This window comes from Lemur catta, chromosome 6, assembly GCF_020740605.2.
Source record: "Lemur catta isolate mLemCat1 chromosome 6, mLemCat1.pri, whole genome shotgun sequence".
Lineage (NCBI taxonomy): Eukaryota > Metazoa > Chordata > Mammalia > Primates > Lemuridae > Lemur > Lemur catta.
In genome coordinates this window covers 73,871,517-73,893,600 of record NC_059133.1, presented here as the reverse complement: position 1 = coordinate 73,893,600, position 22,084 = coordinate 73,871,517, and the positions used below count along the sequence as shown (strand labels likewise).

The 22,084-nt window shown below is 39.9% G+C and overlaps 1 protein-coding gene across 1 annotated transcript; it reads right to left on the bottom strand.

Annotated features, from left to right (window-relative positions):
* Nucleotides 1-214: 214 nt before the first annotated feature.
* Nucleotides 215-21,825, bottom strand: LOC123639889 (protein O-mannosyl-transferase TMTC1-like). The gene is made up of 3 exons (XM_045554101.1): nt 21,616-21,825; nt 825-933; nt 215-290 (listed from the first exon to the last, which is right to left on the bottom strand). Exons 1-3 carry the CDS (start codon nt 21,687-21,689, stop codon nt 231-233), a joined length of 243 nt encoding a protein of 80 aa, XP_045410057.1. The 5' UTR covers nt 21,690-21,825; the 3' UTR covers nt 215-230.
* Nucleotides 21,826-22,084: the final 259 nt, after the last annotated feature.

The window sequence follows — 22,084 nt, the reverse complement described above, 5'->3', positions numbered from 1 at the left end:
CCTAATTTTGCTTCTTGATGGGACCTGCAATATTTTTTTAATGCAAATTGCTCCTTATGTAACTGACATGCTGTATCAAGTCATTTATTACCTTTAAGCCAACTGAATGCTGCAGGGCATCTTGCAAAGATGTTGAGTTTGATTTTAAAGACAATCTGGCAATTTTGTAATAGCAGAATCTAGCGTCTATCAAGGGCACTTCTGTGTGTTAACAAAACTATATCATAAATTTAGAGAGAAGACAACTTGCATCTGTTTCCCCATAGCAGGAGGGGCATGCATCCAGGACTCTGAAAAATGGTATTAAATCACTTAGACACAAGTGAAAAGAAGGAGGGTATTCAAAACACGTATCTGTTTCATGCTATGAGAAATTTTCCCTTAGTAGCCCAACCTACAAGCCTCTGTAATATTCTAACAGGCATTAAGATAGAATCTACAGGATTATTGGTAATTGGCTCCATATTGAGTTTGGAGATCTTAGTCAATTAGCAATTCCCTAGAAAAATATGACAAGTAAGTAGCAATAAAAACAGCAAGTATCATGCATTGTTCTTGACAGATTTTGTCCCAAAGAGACAGAGAATATATCAATAGCCACAAATGGACCATCTTTGTCTAAAGGCCACCTACAATACACACAGAATATTACAGTGATAAAACTAGGCTTGTCATTTGTCAAAAAAAGAAACTGAATTAGAGATGAGTGGTCCAATATGAGCTCACAAATTAAATCATTAGCACAAAATCTGTGCAACATTAGTTTATACACACAACAGTAACATTTAAAAAAATATTGTGTGATATTAAATGGAAACAATTACCTGCTCAGCCAATAACGAAGCTAAGCTTGAATATGCGTCTGCAAACTCTGGACCATATTTAATGGAATCCTTCAGTAAGGTGATAGCTTCTTCTTTTTTCTCCTGGGACCTATAGATAATAAGGTGGGGGGAGAACATCTTTTAATAACACTTTGCTTAAATCTTTTGATTAGACTTTAAAATCTCATTTCTTTTAGCAAAGGTTAGCTGATTTCACTCTGAATTTTATTGCACACAAATTAAACTATACAGTCTCAAGGTGCTAACAGTTTCTGTCTCTGAATTCTCAGTGGACAGAGATGTTAAGATGTAAATAATATGGCAGGTTATTCTCTGATGTTTCTACCTTCTATTTCCTGCTGTGCACTTTTTGAGAGTGACATTCAATAGTTTGCAAGTTTGTTAACAGGAAACTTTGACCCGCAGCAGAGTAATTTTGGGGACATTATCTGGGTGGCAGAGGAGCCACCACAGAGTGATGTAGAAGAAGATTTGGGCCCCTGTAGTACTGGTCACACCACTGCAGCCTGAGCTCCTAGCTACCAGGGACAAGTCAGGCCAAATTGCCAACGTTAATCTTTGGTTTTATATATGAGAGAGAAAAAATTCATACAGAATTTATGAAATTAGAAACTACTGTGACCACTGGCTAGAAAAGAATAATGAGCTATTTTATATCATATTTTTATTGAAAACCGGGCCTGGTTCTGTCTTCTTCATTTGAGTCTTCTCCCAGTGATGACACTTCGGCTTAAAGAGAACTCAAGGCCCAGAAGTTATTACCATTTTCTTGGGAGAATGTTCTCTTTCCTGTTAGTACCATGGAGGAGACATTGGGTCGTTATCCTAATAGTTAATGTCTTTGAAACCAAAAGTGTGCACTTGGCAGTGATCAACTTTGCTACTAATACAATTCCACAGACAGAGATCTCTTGTTAAGTGCTAGACATTGTAACTGGCAAGAAGTGGAATGAGGACTAGAATCCTTTGATGTATAGAAAGCACACAGCCTCTTGGTTCCCCCATCTTTACCAGTTACCAATGGAGTTGTGTGCTTATGTTTTTACTATTCATTGATATAGCAGTGACTATGTACCATATGCTCTCGTAACTTTTCATATATTATTAATTTAATTCTCACAGCAATCCTATGTGGCAGATATAATATTGCACTCATTTTTTCTAATGAGAATATTTGGAGAAAAGTCAAGTGACTCATCTATGTTCACATAATCAGTCTTATGAGTGCTCTGGCCTCCTACCATCTCTGCTTAGCCTAACTGCTTAGAAATCCACCTCTTATGATCTTGCTGCTCAAAGTGTGACTCATACGCCATTTTCATGAATATCACCTGGAAGCCTGTTAGAGATGGAGACTATCTCAGGTTCCCTCCATACCTACCGAATCAAACCCTACAGTTTCAAAGATTCCCAGGTGATCTACATACATACTGAGCTATCAGCAAAACTGCTCCATGAATTGCCAAACGCAGCTGAGAGTAGCTCCTGATACAATTCTCCCTAAGGCTCCAGTTTCTGTCGGATGAAGTTATGTAGCGGGAAAACTAATATTGACTCCACAAATTTAAGTTCTTATGTGCCAGAAGCAGTTTGTTACAAGGCAATTTCACCTAGAAGAGAGTATTCTATCATAGACCTTGGATTTAACAATTCAATTAAATATTTATCGTTGTCTTTTATGTGTTAAGCACTTAGCTATTATTTACCAAGGGAGGTGGTTGTTCACACTATCTTCTCCTTATCGGGGTCTAACTAACTCCTAGTGGTTCCTCACCATGCAAAGTCCTGTCCTTGGAAACAGGTGAAACACCTGTGCCCTTGGGATGCAGCTTTGCAGCTGCATGGTTATAATAAACTTGCATTACAGCTCTCTTAGTGCTTTATTGATGATTCAGACATTTAGTCAACAAACATTTAAAGAATATCTGCAAGACTCCATGGAAGTCCACTATGTTTACATACACTTAAGTTTCTATTCTAAAATACACCTTGAAGTAATTCTTTCACTGGCACATTTTTTAAATGAACATGTATTTTTTTAATTCTAGTAATTTGACTAATGATTTTATGGTTAGCAGAATCTTCTTCCAAGAATTTCATGAATCTTTAGTAGCATGAATATGGAAATCTCCTCAAAGTCTAAAAGAAGATATGGACTTAGGCAATTAAGGCTGAAAAATTAAGTCCTTGGGGACATAATTTAGCTTGGATACTCTTCAAAATCAGCAGAAAAAAGAACACAACAATTTGATAGCAATGATTTAATGGTTTTCATTTGTCACAGCTCATATCAGTGAGAATGAAAACTTAGACCTTTTACACATGAACTCAGTGAGATTAATTACCACCTAACACAGTCTATGAATCTAAATACTTGAGGTTGTCCATTAACATTCACGACACAATGGAAAAGTTAATCATCAAAGTTATTCACAGGGAACTCAGATTCTTTACAAAAAAAGAAAGTTATCTCTAAAGGTCCCTTGAGGGACCAACAGGCTTTAAGAAAAACATCTCATCGTGTAAATAGTTTAGTATGTAAGTATTACAAGACTTGGGCAGAGAGGATATTTCCTCTTGGCTCTGGACTCTTGCATGGTTCTGCTTTTGCTTGGCAGCCTTGAGGGTATTAGTCCGCTAGGGTCAGGCTGCCAGGCATCACACGCTATCTTGACAGATAGTTTAAAATGCTTTTTAAAGAAAGCCCAAGAAGTCGGTAAGTGGTAATCTTAGTGTTTTTGAAAGGGAGGGGAATAGAGAGGATATTTCTGCCACAGTCTCTCTTGCTCACCCTTTGGTGGGAGCTTATGAAATAGGTGTGGTTTTTGACACAATAACTTGCAGCAGATAATTCATCTAAATGAAATCTTCCTTGCTTATATATAGTGATGACCATGTGAGAACAAAATTTCATTTCAAACTGCTTCTGATTTTAGTAGCATCCCTTTTTCATATCCATGTTATGGTATATGTTTCTCTGATAATTATCCCATATTAAAAACACGGACTATTTTGATAGTAATGATTTAATGGTTTTCATTTGTCATGGCTCGTATCAGTTATAACGGAAACTTAGGACTATTCAAATTAGTCTTATTAAAAAATAGTTCTAGAATTCTATTGGATTGTTGCAGTCCGGAGCACGCTTTACTCAGTTTTGTTTGCTAACACCTAAGTTCACACCCATAGTTCATACATCTGCTTTTATTCCCCTCTGTCTTCTCCTTCTACTACATACAGAAAACAGAATTTTTTTTTCTAGAACGCTGCTTTCAACACTTTTTATATAAAAATCTTCATTCATCAGCCAGGCGCGGTGGCTCACGCCTGTAATCCTTGCACTCTGGGGCGCCGAGGAGGGAGGATGGTTTAAGCTCAGGAGTTTGAGGCCAGCCTGAGCAAGAGTGAGACCCCGTCTTTACTAAAAATGGAAAGAAATTAGCTGGACAACTAAAAATATATAGAAAAAATTAGCCAGGCACGGTGGCGCATGCCTGTAGTCCCAGCTACTCAGGAGGCTGAGGCAGGAGGATCACTTGAGCCGAGGAGTTTGAGGTTGCTGTGAGCTAGGCTGACGCCATGGCACTCTAGCCCGGGTAACAGAGTGAGACTGTGTCTTAAAAAAAAACAAAAATTTTCATTCATGCCCAAATACCAACAGATAGACTCTCAGTCTAAAACCCTCCACAACAGGGTTCTGACCAGCACTCCAAACAGAACCCCATACCCACTCTTCCGGCATGACCGGGTGGCCTTTGGCATCTCTTCTGCAGGACCCAAGTGATCACCCACTGCATTGATTCTCCATCCTCACTGTACCTTAAAATCTCCTGGGGTGCTTTTTAAAAGACCTTGGTGCTGTGAGGTTGGGCCTCCTAAGCTCTCCATGTGAATATGACAACCGTCTAGATTTGAGAGTCACGGATATAATCCAACCTCTCAATATACAGCATTGGGAACTGCGGCTCAGAGGGCGTCTGTGGTTTGCCCTGGGCCCCAGCACGTAGGCAGGCCTGGCCCCAGGGCTTGTGCCTCTCAGCCTGGTGTTCTTGTGCCACCTCACAGCCAGCTTTTCCCTCCTCTCGACTGAACTCTGGTTGCCCAGTGACATCGTCCCTGTTGCCCAGCTCAAGGCTCCTAAACACATAACAAAATTTTAAAAACTTACACACATACACACATATATATCACTTTTCTTAGATTGCAGTTTTCTTTTTATATCTCCCTAAGAAAAAAAAGATGTTAGAGAATCACTGTCTAGAAGTTCAGTTCCGGCCTCTATAATTTTCTGCTCCAAGGCCCTGGCACAGCATGTGGGAGGCACCCACTGCTGCCTCTGGCAGGAGGGTGCAGGTCTGTCTACCCTGAACGTGCCAGGCAGACAGGTTTTTTTAAGCTGCATATTCCACAACAGTTGTTCCCTGAAAATTTACTCTCTTCCAAGGACCATGGTGATTTATTTTAATTCTCATTAAGCATTAATTTGGCATAATTACCTTCACTTTAAAGATTTAGACAATACTACCAACCATCACCACTCCAACAAATATCAAAAACTAAGATTTAGAGAGCTCAAGTGATTCATCCCCCATTACACAGATACTTTAACACTAGGATTCTATTTTAGAACTTCAAGTTTAGACCATCCCATGGAGGCCACATTTGGCATTTCTGCGTTCTCTCACTTAAATGTTACGCCCTCTGTGATCATTACGAGGTTTTAAGTTCCTTCACAGGCGGGACCCATATCTTAATGATCTTACCTTTTTTTTTTTTTTTTTTAATTCCAGGGACTAGAAGAGTGATCTGCACAAAGCAGAAATTCAATAATTGCTACAGTAATTTTTTAAAAAACCATAGTTTTACTATTTTATTTCTAGATCTTTGTAAATCTTAAATAAGTTTCCCAATATTCTAATAAAATTTGACAGAGGGTGACAATATAATTACCCATTTTATATCTTTGTTTTTACAGACCTTTAAGTATTACAGAAGTGATCCTAAGGAAGACAGACTATCGCAAGCCTAACTTTGAATCATAAGAAAATTATGAGTGTTTGTTTATGAAAACTTATTACTGACTAAGCCCTTCTAAACCGCTTATCTACCTTAATGCTATATACTACTTAAAAGCACAGACCCCAAAACCAGAAGGACTGGGTTCTTTTTTTTTTAATTTCTTTTTTTTTTAAAGGGCCGAGCACCGGGAGGAGGCCGGCCATCTCACTCTACCTCTAGCACTTACTAGCTATGTTTCCTTAGGCAAATTATCTGACCTCCATGTGTTTCAGGCACAAGGGAGGTACTATGTATGTTTTGGCTTTTATTAGCTTTTTTTTTTTTTTTTTTTTAAGACAGGGTCTTGTACTTTGCCAAGGCTAGAGCACCATGTCGTCGTCATAGCTCACTGCAACCTCAAACTCCTGGGCTCAAGCAATCCTCCTGCCTCAGCCTCCTGAGTGGCTGGGACTGCAGGCCTGTGCACCACCGTACTCGGCTAATTTTCCTATTTTTTGTAGAGATGGGGGTCAGGCTAGTCTCAAACTCCTGGGCTCAAGTTATCCTCCTGCCTTGGCCTCCCAAAAATGTTACGATTACAGGTGTGAGCCACCACACCTGGCCTTTTATTAGCTCATTTAATGTTTCTAAAATCACCTGTCTCCTCCCTTTTTTTCTTAATCATTAAAGTCAAGCAGAATGTGGTATTTCTGAAATTCTCTCATAAATAGTATCCTTCTACATTTTAAACTATTCACAAAAAATTGTTTGACATCAGAGTGATTTTTCTTAGTGTCTGATACAATACGCTTTTAATATAATAAATCATACCTAAATTAATAGCATCATATTAAATAAAACTAACAGTAACAGAGTCTTTACTCTCAGAAGCCTCATTCTAAGGCACACATTGAGTCAAGGAGCCCTAAATGGCGACCAATAGTTCAGAATCCACTCAGCTGCCATTAGGGCCGTGGAAAAGGGGGATCTGCATTTTGTGGGGTGACTGCTAAGGGTGCATATTTAGGCCAGAAAAAAACAGGAGCAATTCTGAACTGCTTTCTCAGCCAAGCCAGAAAAGCTTCTTAGAAAAGAAAGGTTTAAGCAGTTATTTCCGTGTAAGAAGGGGGTGGGCATAAGAAGAGAGGCAGACAATTTCAAATAGACATTCTAGAATTTCTTAATAATGAGAAGTACCCGTGTACTCTAACTATGCAGATCACCCCTGGGCCAGCACTGGACTGTGTTAAAACTTCCTAATGCATTCATTTTGGCTCTGTCATAAGTAATTTGGAGAAATCAGGTGCCCATCATTTATGTAAGCCTCATGTATGTATTAGGTCATTAAATATGAAATGTCTGATTTCGAATCAAAAGTTTAGTTGATTATATGTCAAACAAGAAGCAGTACAATTAATCAAAGCATGTGCCTAAACTATCTACACAGTTTCATCATCTTAATGGTAGCTTGTTTATGCCAGCAGCGAAGAAGCCTAGAGAGCCAGTGGCGATGACACTGTGAAAGGAGTTTTCCACAGCTTGTTGAGAATTGAATGTTTTTCCTTGCAAGAAGTGGCCCAAAGCCCGGAAGAAGTGGTAGTAGTTGGTGCAAGGTCTGGTGAATATGGAGGATGACAGAGAGTTTCCAAGTACAGCTTCTGCAGTTTGAGCAGCATTGTTTTTGCAACATGTCGTCTTGTAAGAGGATTGGCCTGTCTCTACTGACCAATTTCAGTCACTCAATCACAAGCATCCTCATCATTTCATCCAGTTGGCTGCAGCAGATATCTGCTGTAATTGACCAGGTTTCATGAAGCTGTAGTGGATAATACCAGTGCTGGTCCACCAAACACACACCATTAGCATTTTTGGATGAGTATTCAGTTTTGGACAGTATTTGGCTCTTCATCTTTATCCAACCATTGTGCCGAATGCTTCCAATTGTCAAAAAGAATCGATTTTTCATCACACGTAACAATACGGTGTAGAAATGGTTCACCTTTATGTTATGACAGGAAAGAAAGGCAAACTTCCAAACGATTCTGACGCTTGTTTAATTCACGCAGTATTCATGTACCCAGCTTCTTTACCTTGCCCATTTGTTTCCAATGGTCCAGTACTGTTGGAATAGTAATGTCAAACCTTGCTGCTAATTCACACGTAGGTTGAGATGGATTCACTTCCACTACAGCTTTCAGCTCATCATTATCCACCTTGGTCTCAGGTCACTCACGTGGCTCATTTTCAAGATTAAAATCACCAGAACAGAACTTCTCAAACCATTGACATATTGTGTATTCATTAGCCACATCCTTCCCAAACATTTCGTTGATATTTCAAGTTGTCTGCAGTGCATTGGTTCCACAACAGAATTCATATTAAAAAATAACACGCATTTTTGACTTATCCATGCTTTCACAAAAATTACTCTAAAAAAAAAAAAAAATTTGAAAGACAATCACAAGCCAAACCGTACATTTGAAAGACTGAGGATGTACCTTCACAATAAAAATAAAAGGGGAAGCGTCAAAATGAAATGTCAGAGATAGCAACTGTCAAACTTAGTACTTAAGGAAATCGGACATTTCGTACTTAATAACCTAATGGAATTATCCTGTTAGCCTTTATTGAACCTGAATTGACAGGTCAATTCAAAAGTGAAAAAATATTAAAATAACCCTTTGCTCTGAGCCGACCAAGTCCACAGGTTGTCTCTCTGAATGCTATAGAAAAGACCTGTGTTATCAGCCCATAACTGATGAACAAACAGAAAAAATCAAACACCAGTACGTACCCTGTCCAATCAGCCATAGACACACTTTGAGTTGGGCGTCACAGAAAGGAACACTCTGAATCCCTTTGGGAACTCCTGTGACACTAAGGACACTAAGGACTCTCAGAGCTTTTGTCAGGGGCTTCAGCTGGCACTGATGGGGCTCCCTGGGATCCCTGGTTAGGTAAGAAATGCAGGTAAGAGTAAAACTGCTCCAGAATTAGGCAATATTATTGCCCCTCATCACCCAGAATTTCCTTATCTGCTAAATACAGTCACTGGCTGGTGACTGATAATGCTATTTGACCTAAAATATTTTGTCTTCACTTTTCCCTTAGGGAAAAATACTTCTGAAATTACACTGCTTAAAACTCCTCAGTTTGATAAAATGCAGAATCCCAGGACTTATTCGGTAGGTCACCACGATGCACCAGACTCTAGGGCGATTCGGCTGAGGGTGGCCTTTAGCCCATGCTTTAAGAAACTCTGGTGTGCACTGTCTGGGGGATGGACATGCTTGTAGCTCTGACTCAGGTGGGGCAAAGACAATATATGTAACCTAAACATTTGTACCCCCGGCATATTCTGAAATAAAAAAAAAAGAAAGAAAGAAAAAAAAAGAAAGAAACTCTGTCCTGGTTTCCACATTGGATTTACGTTAGCCTCCCCAGACAGGCAGCCAATGGAACAGGATGCCGAAATCTAACAGAAGGAGAAAGACTTCCCTGGGACAATCTGAGCCAAAGAGAAAGATGGCACTGGCTGGTTAACTTGGCCCACCAGAGACACTTCTGGATGCCAGATAATGTGGGGAGACCAGAGGGGGCGGGTAGCGTGTGACACTGGGAAGTACTTCGATGGGAAGAGGCAGTTTTCTCTCTCATGGGAGCTCTACTGCGAACGTCCTCCACTGGGGTCCACGTCCCGGCTCCTGTGTTATCCATATAAGCATCGCAACATAAATAAAAATCTCCTAATATTTTGCAGCAAAACTCTACTCTCTTAAGTTTCCCTCAGGAACTTACAAAAGGCTAGAATGCCTGAGAATGGGTTCCTGGGACCAGTAACATCTTCATCATTGATTTCATGAAAGAAACATTAAGCAGAAATTAGATCTTGTTCAAAATGTACAAATTCTGCCACTAAACACTTGTAGTTTCACGGGGAATTTTGGTTCTACAGCAGCGGGACCGTTTTTCCTGCGTGTTAAGTAAAAGCATTCGCACCATCTCACGCTCCTGGCTCTGTCTCAGTGACAGATATTTAGCAAAAGCAAATAAGGTTTCGCCACATTTTCTTTCAGTAATTAAGGACTGGTTAGGTTTGTCAATTTAGAAAACTTTCTGGATTCCTGTCTAAAATCTTATGACACATTCATTTAAACTGAAAGCAGATGCTTGCTTTGGAAGAGTATTGACATGTGGGGGGAGAATTTAGGAAATGCCAGTAACAGAAATAAGTGGATTTGGTGATCCAGTTGGCAGCAGTCACACTTCCCATTAACCACAGTGTGAACTTGGAATGCTATGCAGCCCTCCTAATTACTACTTCTTTGTTGAGGTGTTTGTTGTTGTTGGATCTAAAAATGATGCCTCTCACAAATGACAAAGATCATGATTTGTTTTTTGAGGGAGGAAAGAGACAGATTTTACCAGCTTTTCTAAAAAACTGAATTGTGAAAGTCAAATTGTAAACATCTGGCTGAGACGATCATCCCAGAGCACACATTTTTCTATGGCTCTGCTATCTTTCCTATATGGAAAGAAAAGAAAATTGGATTATAGTCTGTAGCTTCCTTCCTTTAGGTTCAAGTTTACTGAACACATCTGGGCAATGCAATGGAAATATGGCATCTAGTTTACTGGGGTCATCCTAATTTTTCTGTTTGACTTTTTATAGGAACCACATACACAACTGTCTGGAGGATACAGATTCATATTATGTGGTGGTAAAGAATATATATTTTTTTCAACTCAAAATCATACTCATAGGTAAAATTCATAGAGTAGTCCACTTGTCCTCCACCCCCTCCAATCTTACCCCCAGCTAGAAACTGAGGAATAGAAAGATGGAAAGTTCTGCCCTTGTCTAGACACAGAGCAGCAGAAGGGGAGATGCAGCTCACATAAAGACCGTGCACAGGGGCTGGGACCCAGTAGGTCCCAAGAAATGTTAGTCTTCAAGCCCTCTCCTTCACTCCTTTGCAACGGCTCTAGATGTCTTCATCACAGCTCGGTGAGGTCACCACCCTGCACCCAGCAGGTCACCTGCCCCACCATCCTTGCTCCTGCACGTGCCCAGCCAGCTCTGTGCCCCGAGTGCCTGAGGCAGGCTGGGGGAAACTAGTCCCAGGCCAGCAGTCACTTCAAAGTGCATGCATATATAAATGCTAAGTCCCTTCAGGATTGAGGGAAAATATAAAACAATGCTCCCAGGTTGGAACCTGGAAGAGAAGGCAGCTGAGAATGCCGTGATCTAGCCAGAGTTCATTTACCCCATAGCTAAAGGGACGCTTTCATGATGCAGTTTAATGCACACCCTGGTTTTAGGCTCAGGCTGATGGCTGTTTACATCCAGCTCTGCCCCTCACCAGCTGAATGATGGGTTTGATGCTTCACGGCTAGGAGCCTCAGTAGCCAAAGTGAAATGCACTTATTAACCTCTGCCTCTCTGGGCTCCTGTAAGGGTGGAATAAATGAACACGGGTGGCGTGTGCACAGGGCGATGCAATAAATGTTAGCTCCACTTGCTCCTTCCCTACTCTCCAGCCAGATTTCCCACTGGAATTGCCCCAGGAAGCCTCAGTGATGGATTTCTCAGCATAGGCAGGATGCTGTTCCAATGCAAGTACTGCCTTTGGAGACAAAGGGGACTTTCAAGTTCTTCTCTGGTTTCTTTTATTTACATTTCAGTTAAGAGAGTAAAAACCTATAGTCATAGTTAAAACCACAGATTTTTGCAACTAGAGAGCTCTACAGGATCATCTCTTGTCTCAGGAAGGTTGAAACTGTCTACAGCTGTTCAACTGCAGGGTAGAAAATGCATTATCTACTTCTGACTCATTATTAGCTTTATACCAAGAACGCAAGCTTCAAATTGGAAGAAAATACATCCCTAGGCTAATAATAATAATATTTAATAGCTAAAACCTACTTCATATTCAGTGTGTACTAGGTCCTATCTTAAGGACTTAACATGTATTCTTATATTGAGAACTCTTGAAAGACACAGTTACTAGCATTGCTTCCACTTTATACACGAGCAGTTGGAGGCACTGCAAGGTAAAACCGTTTTCCCGAGGTCACACACTAATACGTGGTACAGCTGAGCTTCAAACTACGCTTCCCAGCTGCTAGACCTGAGGAGAGCGCACAGGGGACAGTGTGGCAGCAGCATGAAAGCACTGGCTTTGGAGTGTGCACTTTGCAGCTTCCTGGCACAGGACCTTCTCCTAGCCGGACCCCCTATCTATCACAGGGGAGTGAGGGGGTCTGACCTCTGACCACCCGGAGTGGACAGGCTCATGAGACACGAGGAATTGCTGTGCCAACTGCCCTTCAAGTGTCAGTTACTGTTGTTCCTTTCACTTGAAGGAGGAGGTGGCTGGAAGGGTGAGTGCAGAGAGCCCTACAATGCTGCCCGGCAGACAAGTGGCACAGCATGAAAGTCCCAGGCAGGGAGACCAGGCTCTGCTCGAGGAAGGTGCAACTGGAGGGGAGGCTGGCAGAACTGGTGAGGAGACACCAAGCAGGGAAGGAGACTTGCAGGCCAGCTTTGCCTCCCCAGGCTGCTTCCTGGGACAGACCTTGGGGGCCACAGGCTGTGGTGGGCCAGGGTAACACGGAAAACATGCGTATGCCTCTTTCTGTCCCTTCTGTTTTTGTTCCTGGCCTACATAGAGCATTTTTAGATTTGACTGCCTTTTGGTCATCTCTAACAACCTATATACCAAATTTAGCTTCTGTGTCTGGGCAAAGTTGATTTCCTACTGAGTTTAAGATAAAAAGTTGAGATGCTTGGCACCCTAAAGTAAGACAATGTGTGCACACAGAAAGTTCTAATGATTATACACATTTCTATTATATTTTCACTGAACTGAAGTCCTAGCTACTCGGGAGGCTGAGGTGGGAGAATCACTTGGGCCCGGGAATTCAAGGCTGTAGTGCACTATGATCATGTCTGTGAATAGCCACTGCACTCTAGCTTGGGCAACATAGTGAGACCCCCATGTCTAAAAAAAATTATTCCTCTTGCACCTATACGTCGAATCAGTCCAGTTCATTCCCCAGCACAGGAACCGAAGGGAACCAGACTGCAAATGAATCCAGGAAAGCTTATATAGGTGAAGGGGTTGGGAAAATACTAGTTCAGGGGAAACTACTGAAGACTCTTACACTTTACAAAACAGTCTGGCCCCTTAATTATCTCCTTTTAGAAATATTTATGGTAGGAAAGAAAATGATGACATTCCAATTCCTTCAAGAGAATGTAAACAAAACCAGGGATTTCTCAAACATTGCTCCCACCCATAGCACTTCCTGGGCAGGTCTGTCCCCTGGCCTCAGCAGTGTTTATTGTAGCCATCATAGCAAAAGGAAAGACTGAGGAAAGGGTACTTTCCTTGCAAACCACACCATAGATTTCAAACAACTCAAGCTCAACTCATTAGTAATCACAGTATGAATGAGTAGAGTTGTGTTGGGGGAGAGATACTCACAAAAATATTTTAACAATTAGCAATCTGTTTATACACAAATAACTGCCAAATCTTGGGGCAGTAGGTAAACATTGTCATCATTTCCTGGATAATTCAGTTTTGGACAGATACTGACTATAAGATGATAAAGTAGAAATGAAACCATATTTTAAAAGAACTAGAAAAGTTCTCAATTTAAAATCTCAGTAACATCCTCTCAAAGGTAGTTTGGCAGGTTAGTATCTCTCATGCACTGACAAGTGGCCAGTCACACCGTTTGGGAGCAGTGGAAAATGAGGAGGAAAGTGGCAAGATTATGGAAAGTTCTGAATGCTAAGATGTGTGGACGCTACATGTGTATACAATTTTATGAATTTCTCAGGTGGCCCTCAATTTATAGGGACAGTGGAAGAAGACTAGATGTTGGATCTAGAAAAGTACAATGATGGCCTATGATTATAAGCAATGGAATAGCTTCAAAAGCAGGTGGAGGTCAATGGTATCATACAATTCATTTCAGAGAAATGCAGGGACTAAGAGCTCAGAGAATAGCTGTCTGAAGTAGAGGGCTGTATGACAGGTGGTGTGGAAAGGAGAAACACCAGGTGCTAATCACTCTTCTTGCCAATTTGATCAAAAGGAAGGAGTTAGGCAGGAGAAACAACTTGAAGGAGTGGCTCAAGAGAGAAAGATTCCCCAGGGGAGCCTGGGGTATGCTGAAGTTGTGGAATGAGGAGAATTTGAAGACCTAAGAGAGAGAAATAGAACCAAGACCACATGTGGATTTTACACTAATGACTACTAATGGCTAAAATAAAAAAGACTAACGACACCAAATGTTAACAAGGATGCGGAACAAATGGATCTCTTGCCATTGCTGATGGAGTGAAAAATGGTACAATTCGGAGAACTGTTTGGTAGCTTCTTAAAACATTAAGGAAACATTTACTCACAATTCTATTCCTATATATTTATCCAAGAAAAACGAATATACAAAGACTGGAACATAAATATTCACAACGGCCTTATCATAATAACCCAAACCTGTAAAAAAAACCAAGTAGCCACCCACAGGAAAATGAATAAACAAATTATAGCATATTAATATGATGAAATACTACTTAGCAATAAAAAATGTAGTATGTAACAAAATGGATAAGACTCAAAAAATTATGCTAAACGAAAATATCCAGATGCCAAAAAAGTACATATTAGATGGTCACCTTTAAATGAAGTTCTAGGCCAAACTAATTTATAGTGAAAATTCAGAATAGTGATTGCCTCATGGGAGGCGGACATTTACTGAAAAGAGGTATGAGGGGCTCTTTCTGGGGTGATGGAAATTCTCCGTTATTTGGGGGGTAATTACAAGGGTGTATAAAATTGTCAAGACACTGCACTGAGCACTTAAGATTTGTGCACTTTATCTCATGTTCGTTATGCCTCAATTGAAAAAACACAAACACCGGTATAAACACTGGCTTCATTAAGGAGGCAAGATAATTCTTCCTCCCATTGGAGAGCTAAAGAAGGGGGAGTCTGTAGGAAGTTTTGAGGTAGGAAGAAGGGAAGCTGCAATAATGAATGACTTGAATGACTTGAATGCCCTTAGTAAAAGTAAGGGATGATGTCATCTTCTGGGTGTGTGTACAGGGCACTGAGGAGGGGCACAAAGGATTCATGCATTAGGTAACAGGAGATAGTATAAAAGACATTCTATAAAAAAGACATCAGCACTAGAATGTTTATAGCAGCACAATTCACAATTGCAAAAATGTGGAAACAACCCAAGTGCCCATCAATTCATGAGTGGATTAATAAAATGTAGTATATATATATATATATATATATATATATATATATATATATATATATATATTTGTATATATATGTATATATATATATGACATGGAGTTCTATTCAGCCACAAAAAACTATGGTGATCTAGCACCTCTTGTACTATCCTGGATAGAGCTGGAGCCCATTCTACTAAGTGAAGTATCATAAGAATGAAAAAACAAGCACCACATGTAATCACCATCAAATTGGTATTAATTGATCAACGCTTAATGTACACATATAGTAACATTCATCGGGTGTCAGGCAGCTGGGAGGGGGAGGAGGGGATGGGTATATTCATACTTAATGGGTACAGTGCGCATCCTCTGGGGGATGGACATGCTTGAAGCTCTGACTTGGGTGGGGCAAAGGCAATATATGTAACCTAAACATTTGTACCCTCATAATATGCTAAAATAAAAAAGAATAAATAAGTAAAACCACAAGGGATAAATCTTTAACAGCTCTTACCCCTGATCCTGATTTGTTTGTTTTTTCCATGATGCTCTCTTCAGAGTTTTGTTAGGACCCCATTCAACACAGATTTGTGTTTTTTTCCTCCAGCACTTGATAGGTTGGACGAAGGTCTAGGCTAGGACATGCATTCTCCACAGAAGGGAAAATTGCTTTTTGGGGTGGTGTTGGTGACAAATAATCTTGGTCATTATGATGGTTTGTGGTCTCCTAAAGCTCAACTCCCCCTAATAAATCTTATTCTTGAGTATTTAATTGGGGGACCAGACATTTAGACAAAATATCTAAAAAGTGTCCTTACGGGGTGGGGGTAATAATGAAGAAAGCAGAAGTTGAGAAATACTGGTCCAGGGAAAGCAAAATACAGGCAGTGGGGTACCTTGGGTTGGCCTGGTCAGGCAGGTAAATGATGGTAGAGGTGTGGAAGAGTCCAAGTTGATGTCACATGCATTACTGAAATGTATCAGATACATCCAAGATGGGATTATACATTATGAATGCAAAAGTCACAAAGAACAGAGTCTAAGACTGGCCAAGAGCATGGCCGGCAGGGTCAATTACTAAGATCTTAAAAGAAGATAACTGAGCACGGAAAAGAATGAGGAGATGAAAGGTCAAAATCACGACCCCTTCAAAGGGTCAGTGGGGGTGAGAGAGTCAGGGAAAGGGGATGGTGGGCAGAAGTAAGAGGTCAAGGTCAGAAACTTGAGAGACGGAAGTGATGACGATGGAGAGCTGGAGAGAGACAAGCATGAGCTGGACAAAGATGAGGGGGAGAAAGTGCAATGGGCTTGGGCTAGAGATAAGTAAAGGTGGAAAGAATCTGGCTACGAAAAGTTTGCCGTGGGGCTGGCGGAGGTGAGGAGTAAGATTTCACTGTAGAAGGAGCATGTGGAACTTGCCCACCCAAAGGTGGTACATTAACATTGTAAGAAGGACCCCAGAAGCTTTATCTATGGGACTGGCATTGTGTGCTCTCTGGGGCTTCAGCTGAGAAGAAGAGAAGGAGAGAACTGCTATCATGAATGCATAAACTTCCTTTTTATAAAGTAAAATGCTGTGAGGCTAGTGCTAAAGCTATGGAGAAATATATTCCTGACATTAAAATTTATTTTAAAGGTAATGGTAGTTTGAATGGTTATCCCCTCCAAATCTCACGTTGAAATTTGATCCCCAAAGTTAGCGGGGTGCCTAACAGGAGATGTGTTGACTGGGGGCAGATCACTCATGAATGGCTTGGTGCCATCCCCTTGGTAATGAGTTCTTGCTCTGTTAGTTCCTGGGAGAGCTGGTTGTTAAAAGGAGCCTGTCACCTCCTTCCCTTTCTCTCGTTTCCTCTCCCTCACCACGTGACCTCTGCACACACCAGCTCCTCTTCACCTTCTGCAGTGAGTGGAAGCTGCCCGTCCAGGTGCCCAATCTTGAACTTTTCTAGACCTCAGGATCGTGAGCTAAATAAACCTCTTTTCTTTACAAATCACCCAGTCTCAGGCATTCCTTTATAGCAACGCAGATGGACAGACACCCTTCTTTCTGGGTCCTAATATTCTCTAGAAATTCAATTTTCTCAAGAATCAGACTAAGGAAAATCAAATGTATGCTGTTATCAAATTCATCTTCCATATAGTTCAGTTATTGGACATTCTATTACATTTTCCTCTGAGTTTTGATTATAAGATTTATCGTGACACCCATATAGCACTCATATCCTATAATGCGAATCAAATGTAGTTTTGGCAATGAAGGAGGTATGACATGATTCTTTATGAAGTTCTTTTCATATTCCATTTTAGTAACAAACACCAGCAGCTATTTTAACCAAGGCATTCACAGAAATATTTTTCCATACCCTGAATTTAAATATTCTATTACATTCTCTTGCGCCATCAGGGACTTCCACTGTGTTATCCATAAAAAGTTTATGCTAATCTTGCCTATTTTCTTTCTCTCTCTCTCTCTCTCTCTTTTTTTTTTTTTAACATTTCAGGTTCAAAGCAAAGCCAACAATAATTAATATAAATTAAGAAAGCTGTTCCTTATCAACCTCTCACATTGTAAATATGCTGCACAGAATCACAGGAGATTAGCTTCAAAGTCCAGTGAAATGGTCACGAAAGAGGACAAATATGTTTGGAGAACACTCAGTAAAGTCAACTGCTATGAATGTGTCTAAAGCTGTCGGCCGTGTAACTCCAAGAATTCAAATGAGTTGCCATAAGATTGCGTGAATGCTCTGACAGAGTCACATCTTATTTAGGGCCTGTGGCCTGGACAAAGACTCATATTTCTCTCAAGGTTATTAATAAACATCTGTGCTGTCCCATGTAGTAGCCACTAATCACACGTGGCTATTGAGCACTTGACATACGGCTGGTCTGAGATGTGCTGTGCATGTAAAGCACACCCTGGATTCCAAAGAGTTAGTTTTTTTTAAAAAAAGAATGTATCCCATCTTATTAATATTTTTCATTTTTTACAGGTTAAATTTTAAAAATTAAGTTTTAATATTAAATACATATGTAAATAATAATTTGGATATATTGGGGTTAAATAAAATCTATTATTAAAATTACTTGCACTGTTTTATGTTTTAGCATATGGCTACCTAAAAAATTTAAATTACATGTATGGCTGTCACATTTCTGTTGGGCAGTGTGGCTCTAGGCTGCGGCCTAGTTAACTGTGATAATTTGAAAGTTAACTCGATAGAGCAATAGGGTGTAAATCTTAAATAAATAGTGAAACAGATCAAGTCAAACCAAATTTAAAATATTCTTGTTCTCTTCTTGCTTTCGTCCCATTGCTACTGGCTCAGAAATGTATTACAGTAAGTAGAAGTAAAGCTCAGAGTTATCTAAATGTAGATTAGCCCTGCTGCTTTCGGGGGTCACCTTGCTCTGTCACTTAGCTATGCAACCTCAGGGTGATATAAACCAACTTTACTGTTTCTTAAGAAAGATGGTTAGGATGGATGGCCGTTTCTCCCAACAGGCTGTCACATGCCATTAAATAGTTTACTATTACGTAGTTTTTGGCCTGGAGAGCCATTTGGGCAGCACGGGTATGGAAAACGAACAGGACAAGGAGTCCAAGGGCAGAGGTTCAATCCTGGGTCTGCCATAGCCCAGGCCAAGGTCAGATGAAACCACTGAATCTGGTTTTCCTTACCTGTAAAATGGGGAAGAGGATGGTAATACTTCTCACAATAGATTGTTTTAAGGATTAAAAAATGAATATTTTAAAAAGTAAAATGGAAAGTATCACACACATGTTAGCTGTTATCATTATTTTAATCGCCAGACTCTAAGACTGACCTCCGCTGACACACAGCCACTCTGCTCTGTGTGTTCTCGGAAGGAGCAGAAGGCAAACAAGGAGGACTCTGTCCATGGCACCTGACTGCTCAGGACCTTGCCTTCTCCTCCTTCCTATTCACTATGAAGACTTATTGGAAAGGTGTCATTAAAATAAGGCACTAGGAAAACAGCAAAATCTTATACAAACATAAGGCATTGTTGCTGATTTGGATAATCATCAAGAATTGATTTTTACTGAAAGAGAGAGAAAAAAATCCCATGTTGGTTACCCAGTAACTCCTCTTACTATGAAAAATAGTCAGTGCCAAGTTCCAAAACATACTTTCTTGTATTTTTAACTCACACATACTAATTCAAGATGTTAGTGGTGATAAGGTGTGAAGCGAAAAAGGAAGGCTAGAGTATCCCTCTTTTGCTCCGGTCTTGGCAAGATGACACAAAAGAATATCTTCCCTTATTTTCAAGTAGAGCTGCATTCAGCATAATATTATGATCACAACTGCAGAATAGCATTCTTAACAATAAATGTTATTTTGTAGCTAAGCCATTATATTTGGCTTCTTTGGAAAAAATACTCATCTGTATTATTTTTGAAACTAGTACTATGTAATCCAGGTACCCAAAAAGGCATTGACAGGATTTATACAGCCATAAAGTTATTTGGACTCTAAGTAGGACATATACAGATGCAACAATGACTTTAAAACATGAGTCTTGCAAACTTCATATAAAGAAATAAGTGCTCATAAAAATAATAGAGTAAAATAAAAGCAACATATCGACCTATATCTAGCTATACACAATCACTAGAACCAATTTTCCTCACATTTTGATTTATTATTTTTAAAGGGAGCTTCCTTTTACTAAAATATTTTTTTCTGACACAGTGGCACACTTCTTCATTCTCAGTTGTTCTTCATCATTCTCAGTTTTTATTCAGTTTTACCAATGTTATCTATAATAATTTGAAAATTAAGTTTATTTAGTTTTGATTTATACTTTATTTCTTTCACTTTATTTCATTGTCATTTCTTGGCACTTACTCATTTGTGTGTAGTGTTCCCTTAATTTTCTGTTCTAGCATATGGATAAAGTCTTTTTTTTTTTTTCTTTGAGACAGGGTCTCACTCTGTCACCCAGACAGTGGCTTCGTCATAGTTCACTGTAATGTCAAACTCCTGGGGACTGAAGCGATCCTCCTGCCTCAGCCTCCCAAGTAGCTGGGACTACAGGGGTGCACCACCACACCCTGCAAATTTTGTAATTTTTTGTAGAGATAGGATCTCGCTATGCTGCCTAGGCTGGTCTCAAACTCTTGGCCTCAAGCAATTCTCTCACCTCACCCTCCCAAAGTGCTGGGATTATAGGTGTTAGCCACCACACCTGGCCAATAAAGCCACTCTTAAACATAAAACTTCAGAGGTAGGATGGCACCTATCAGCTTACACTATATTAGATTGTCCTGTGATTAACTATCTCCAGGCTTTCTGTTCAAATGAGATTAAACAAAAATATGCATTAACAAACACACACGTTAGTAAGGGGAACCAATATCTATGTGAATATGTAAAAGTCAAGGAGTAAACAGGAAAGTGAAGAAGATGCATCCTGCTGAATTACTGAGACAGTGGAGACAATCCTGTTAGGGAAAGGATAAAAGAACAAAGTCAACCATTAGCCTTAAAGATATTGGAGAGGCAGCCAAATGTGCTCTCCAGAAGCTAAGAGATGGAAACATTCAGTAAGTACGTGGACTGTCAGCATATGACACGCATAGATTAATACATCATTACTCTCTGATTCCAGCTATTTTCACCTTTTATTTTTATTTTTTTATGTCAATAGATGTCCATTTCTGATGTTTTTTAACCTGCTTTTTTTTTAAAGTCCAGAAGCTAAATTCTATAACCACCACCATTGTTATTACTATCACTGACAGGACCATCACCAACATGCTTAGACTTTATATTAACAAAGACACAAGATGCAAAACTACCCCTTTAGACTTCCGTAACTAATGACACTGTCAACCTTTATCAGGGGAGCAAGTGAAAAGTAAACACCAGTGATTGTGCTGAGAGTTATTCTTAAGAGCAAAAGTCATCACTACTAATTCCAAGTAAGCCCCACTTTGGTTCTTACCCATAATATTAATACAAACTGACCATGAGTTGTGGTTATACCGTTTGGTTACACCTTCAGACAACACTGCTTTTCCTGAAGTATATTATGGAATATTTGTCTTGGGAAACGCCTTACCAAAAAAATAAAAAACAAAAAAAGACGACTTTGGGAAATGCTGTATCCCATAGTCCCTCCTTGATGATTCACAAAGCATATTAGCATATTAAAGCTTCTTGCGATAAACAAACTATCCTAGCATGTCCTAAGTTTATTCGATCCTGTAACCCTTCTCCATTCCTATCCTTTTACAGACAATCTATGACCATCTGCCAGAGCTAGTATTTCCAGAAAGATACTCTGGGAAAAACTCTTTTTGATTGATAAGAAATAGAATTAATTGAGATGTATATTACATGCTCCCAAAGTTTGAAAATACTAGTTACTCAGCTGTAGGAAGAGCCAACAGCAGCACAATCAAATGAATGTTGAGAAGGAAAGGGTTTCTTGAAATCACAAGGCCGCCTGCTCAAGAGTAAATGTGCCACTTACTTAAGGAGATTGCCCAGATTAAAAAGAGCCCGGTTGTGCTGTGGATGTAGCTGGAGAGCCTTCTGATAGTACATCTTTGCCTCTGCTGTGTCTCTCGTCAGCGTTCCAAGGTTGTTTAGGGCACTTGCATGGCGTGGATACAACCTGCAAAGTCAGAAACATTAAGCCGTGATGCTTCAAAAACTTTTAAGTCGGGCACAATATGCTTGTTCTTTGCCCCCTGCCCAGGTATGCCAGAACCAAAATGAAACACTGAATTCTTCCTTTACTTGTTTGTGTCAAATCTTACTGGTCAACTATTTTTGCAGCTGAAGGTATAGAAATATGGCAGGGAAACATATATTTGCCATTTACTGGTATAAACAATAACTCTCTATGGGGTACAATGTATACTACTCTGCTGATGGATACACCAAAGCCCAGACTCCACCACTATACAATATATACATGTAATGGAATTCAATTTGTA

Coding starts and splice junctions, on each gene's coding strand:
- LOC123639889 (XM_045554101.1), bottom strand. CDS start 21,689: ATGTACTATCAGAAGGCTCTCCAGCTACATCCACAGCACAACCGGGCT. Junction 934..21,615: donor AATCTGGGCAATCTCCTTAA/GTAAGTGGCACA, acceptor TATTATCTATAG/GTCCCAGGAGAAAAAAGAAG. Junction 291..824: donor CTTCGTTATTGGCTGAGCAG/GTAATTGTTTCC, acceptor ACCATTTTTCAG/AGTCCTGGATGCATGCCCCT.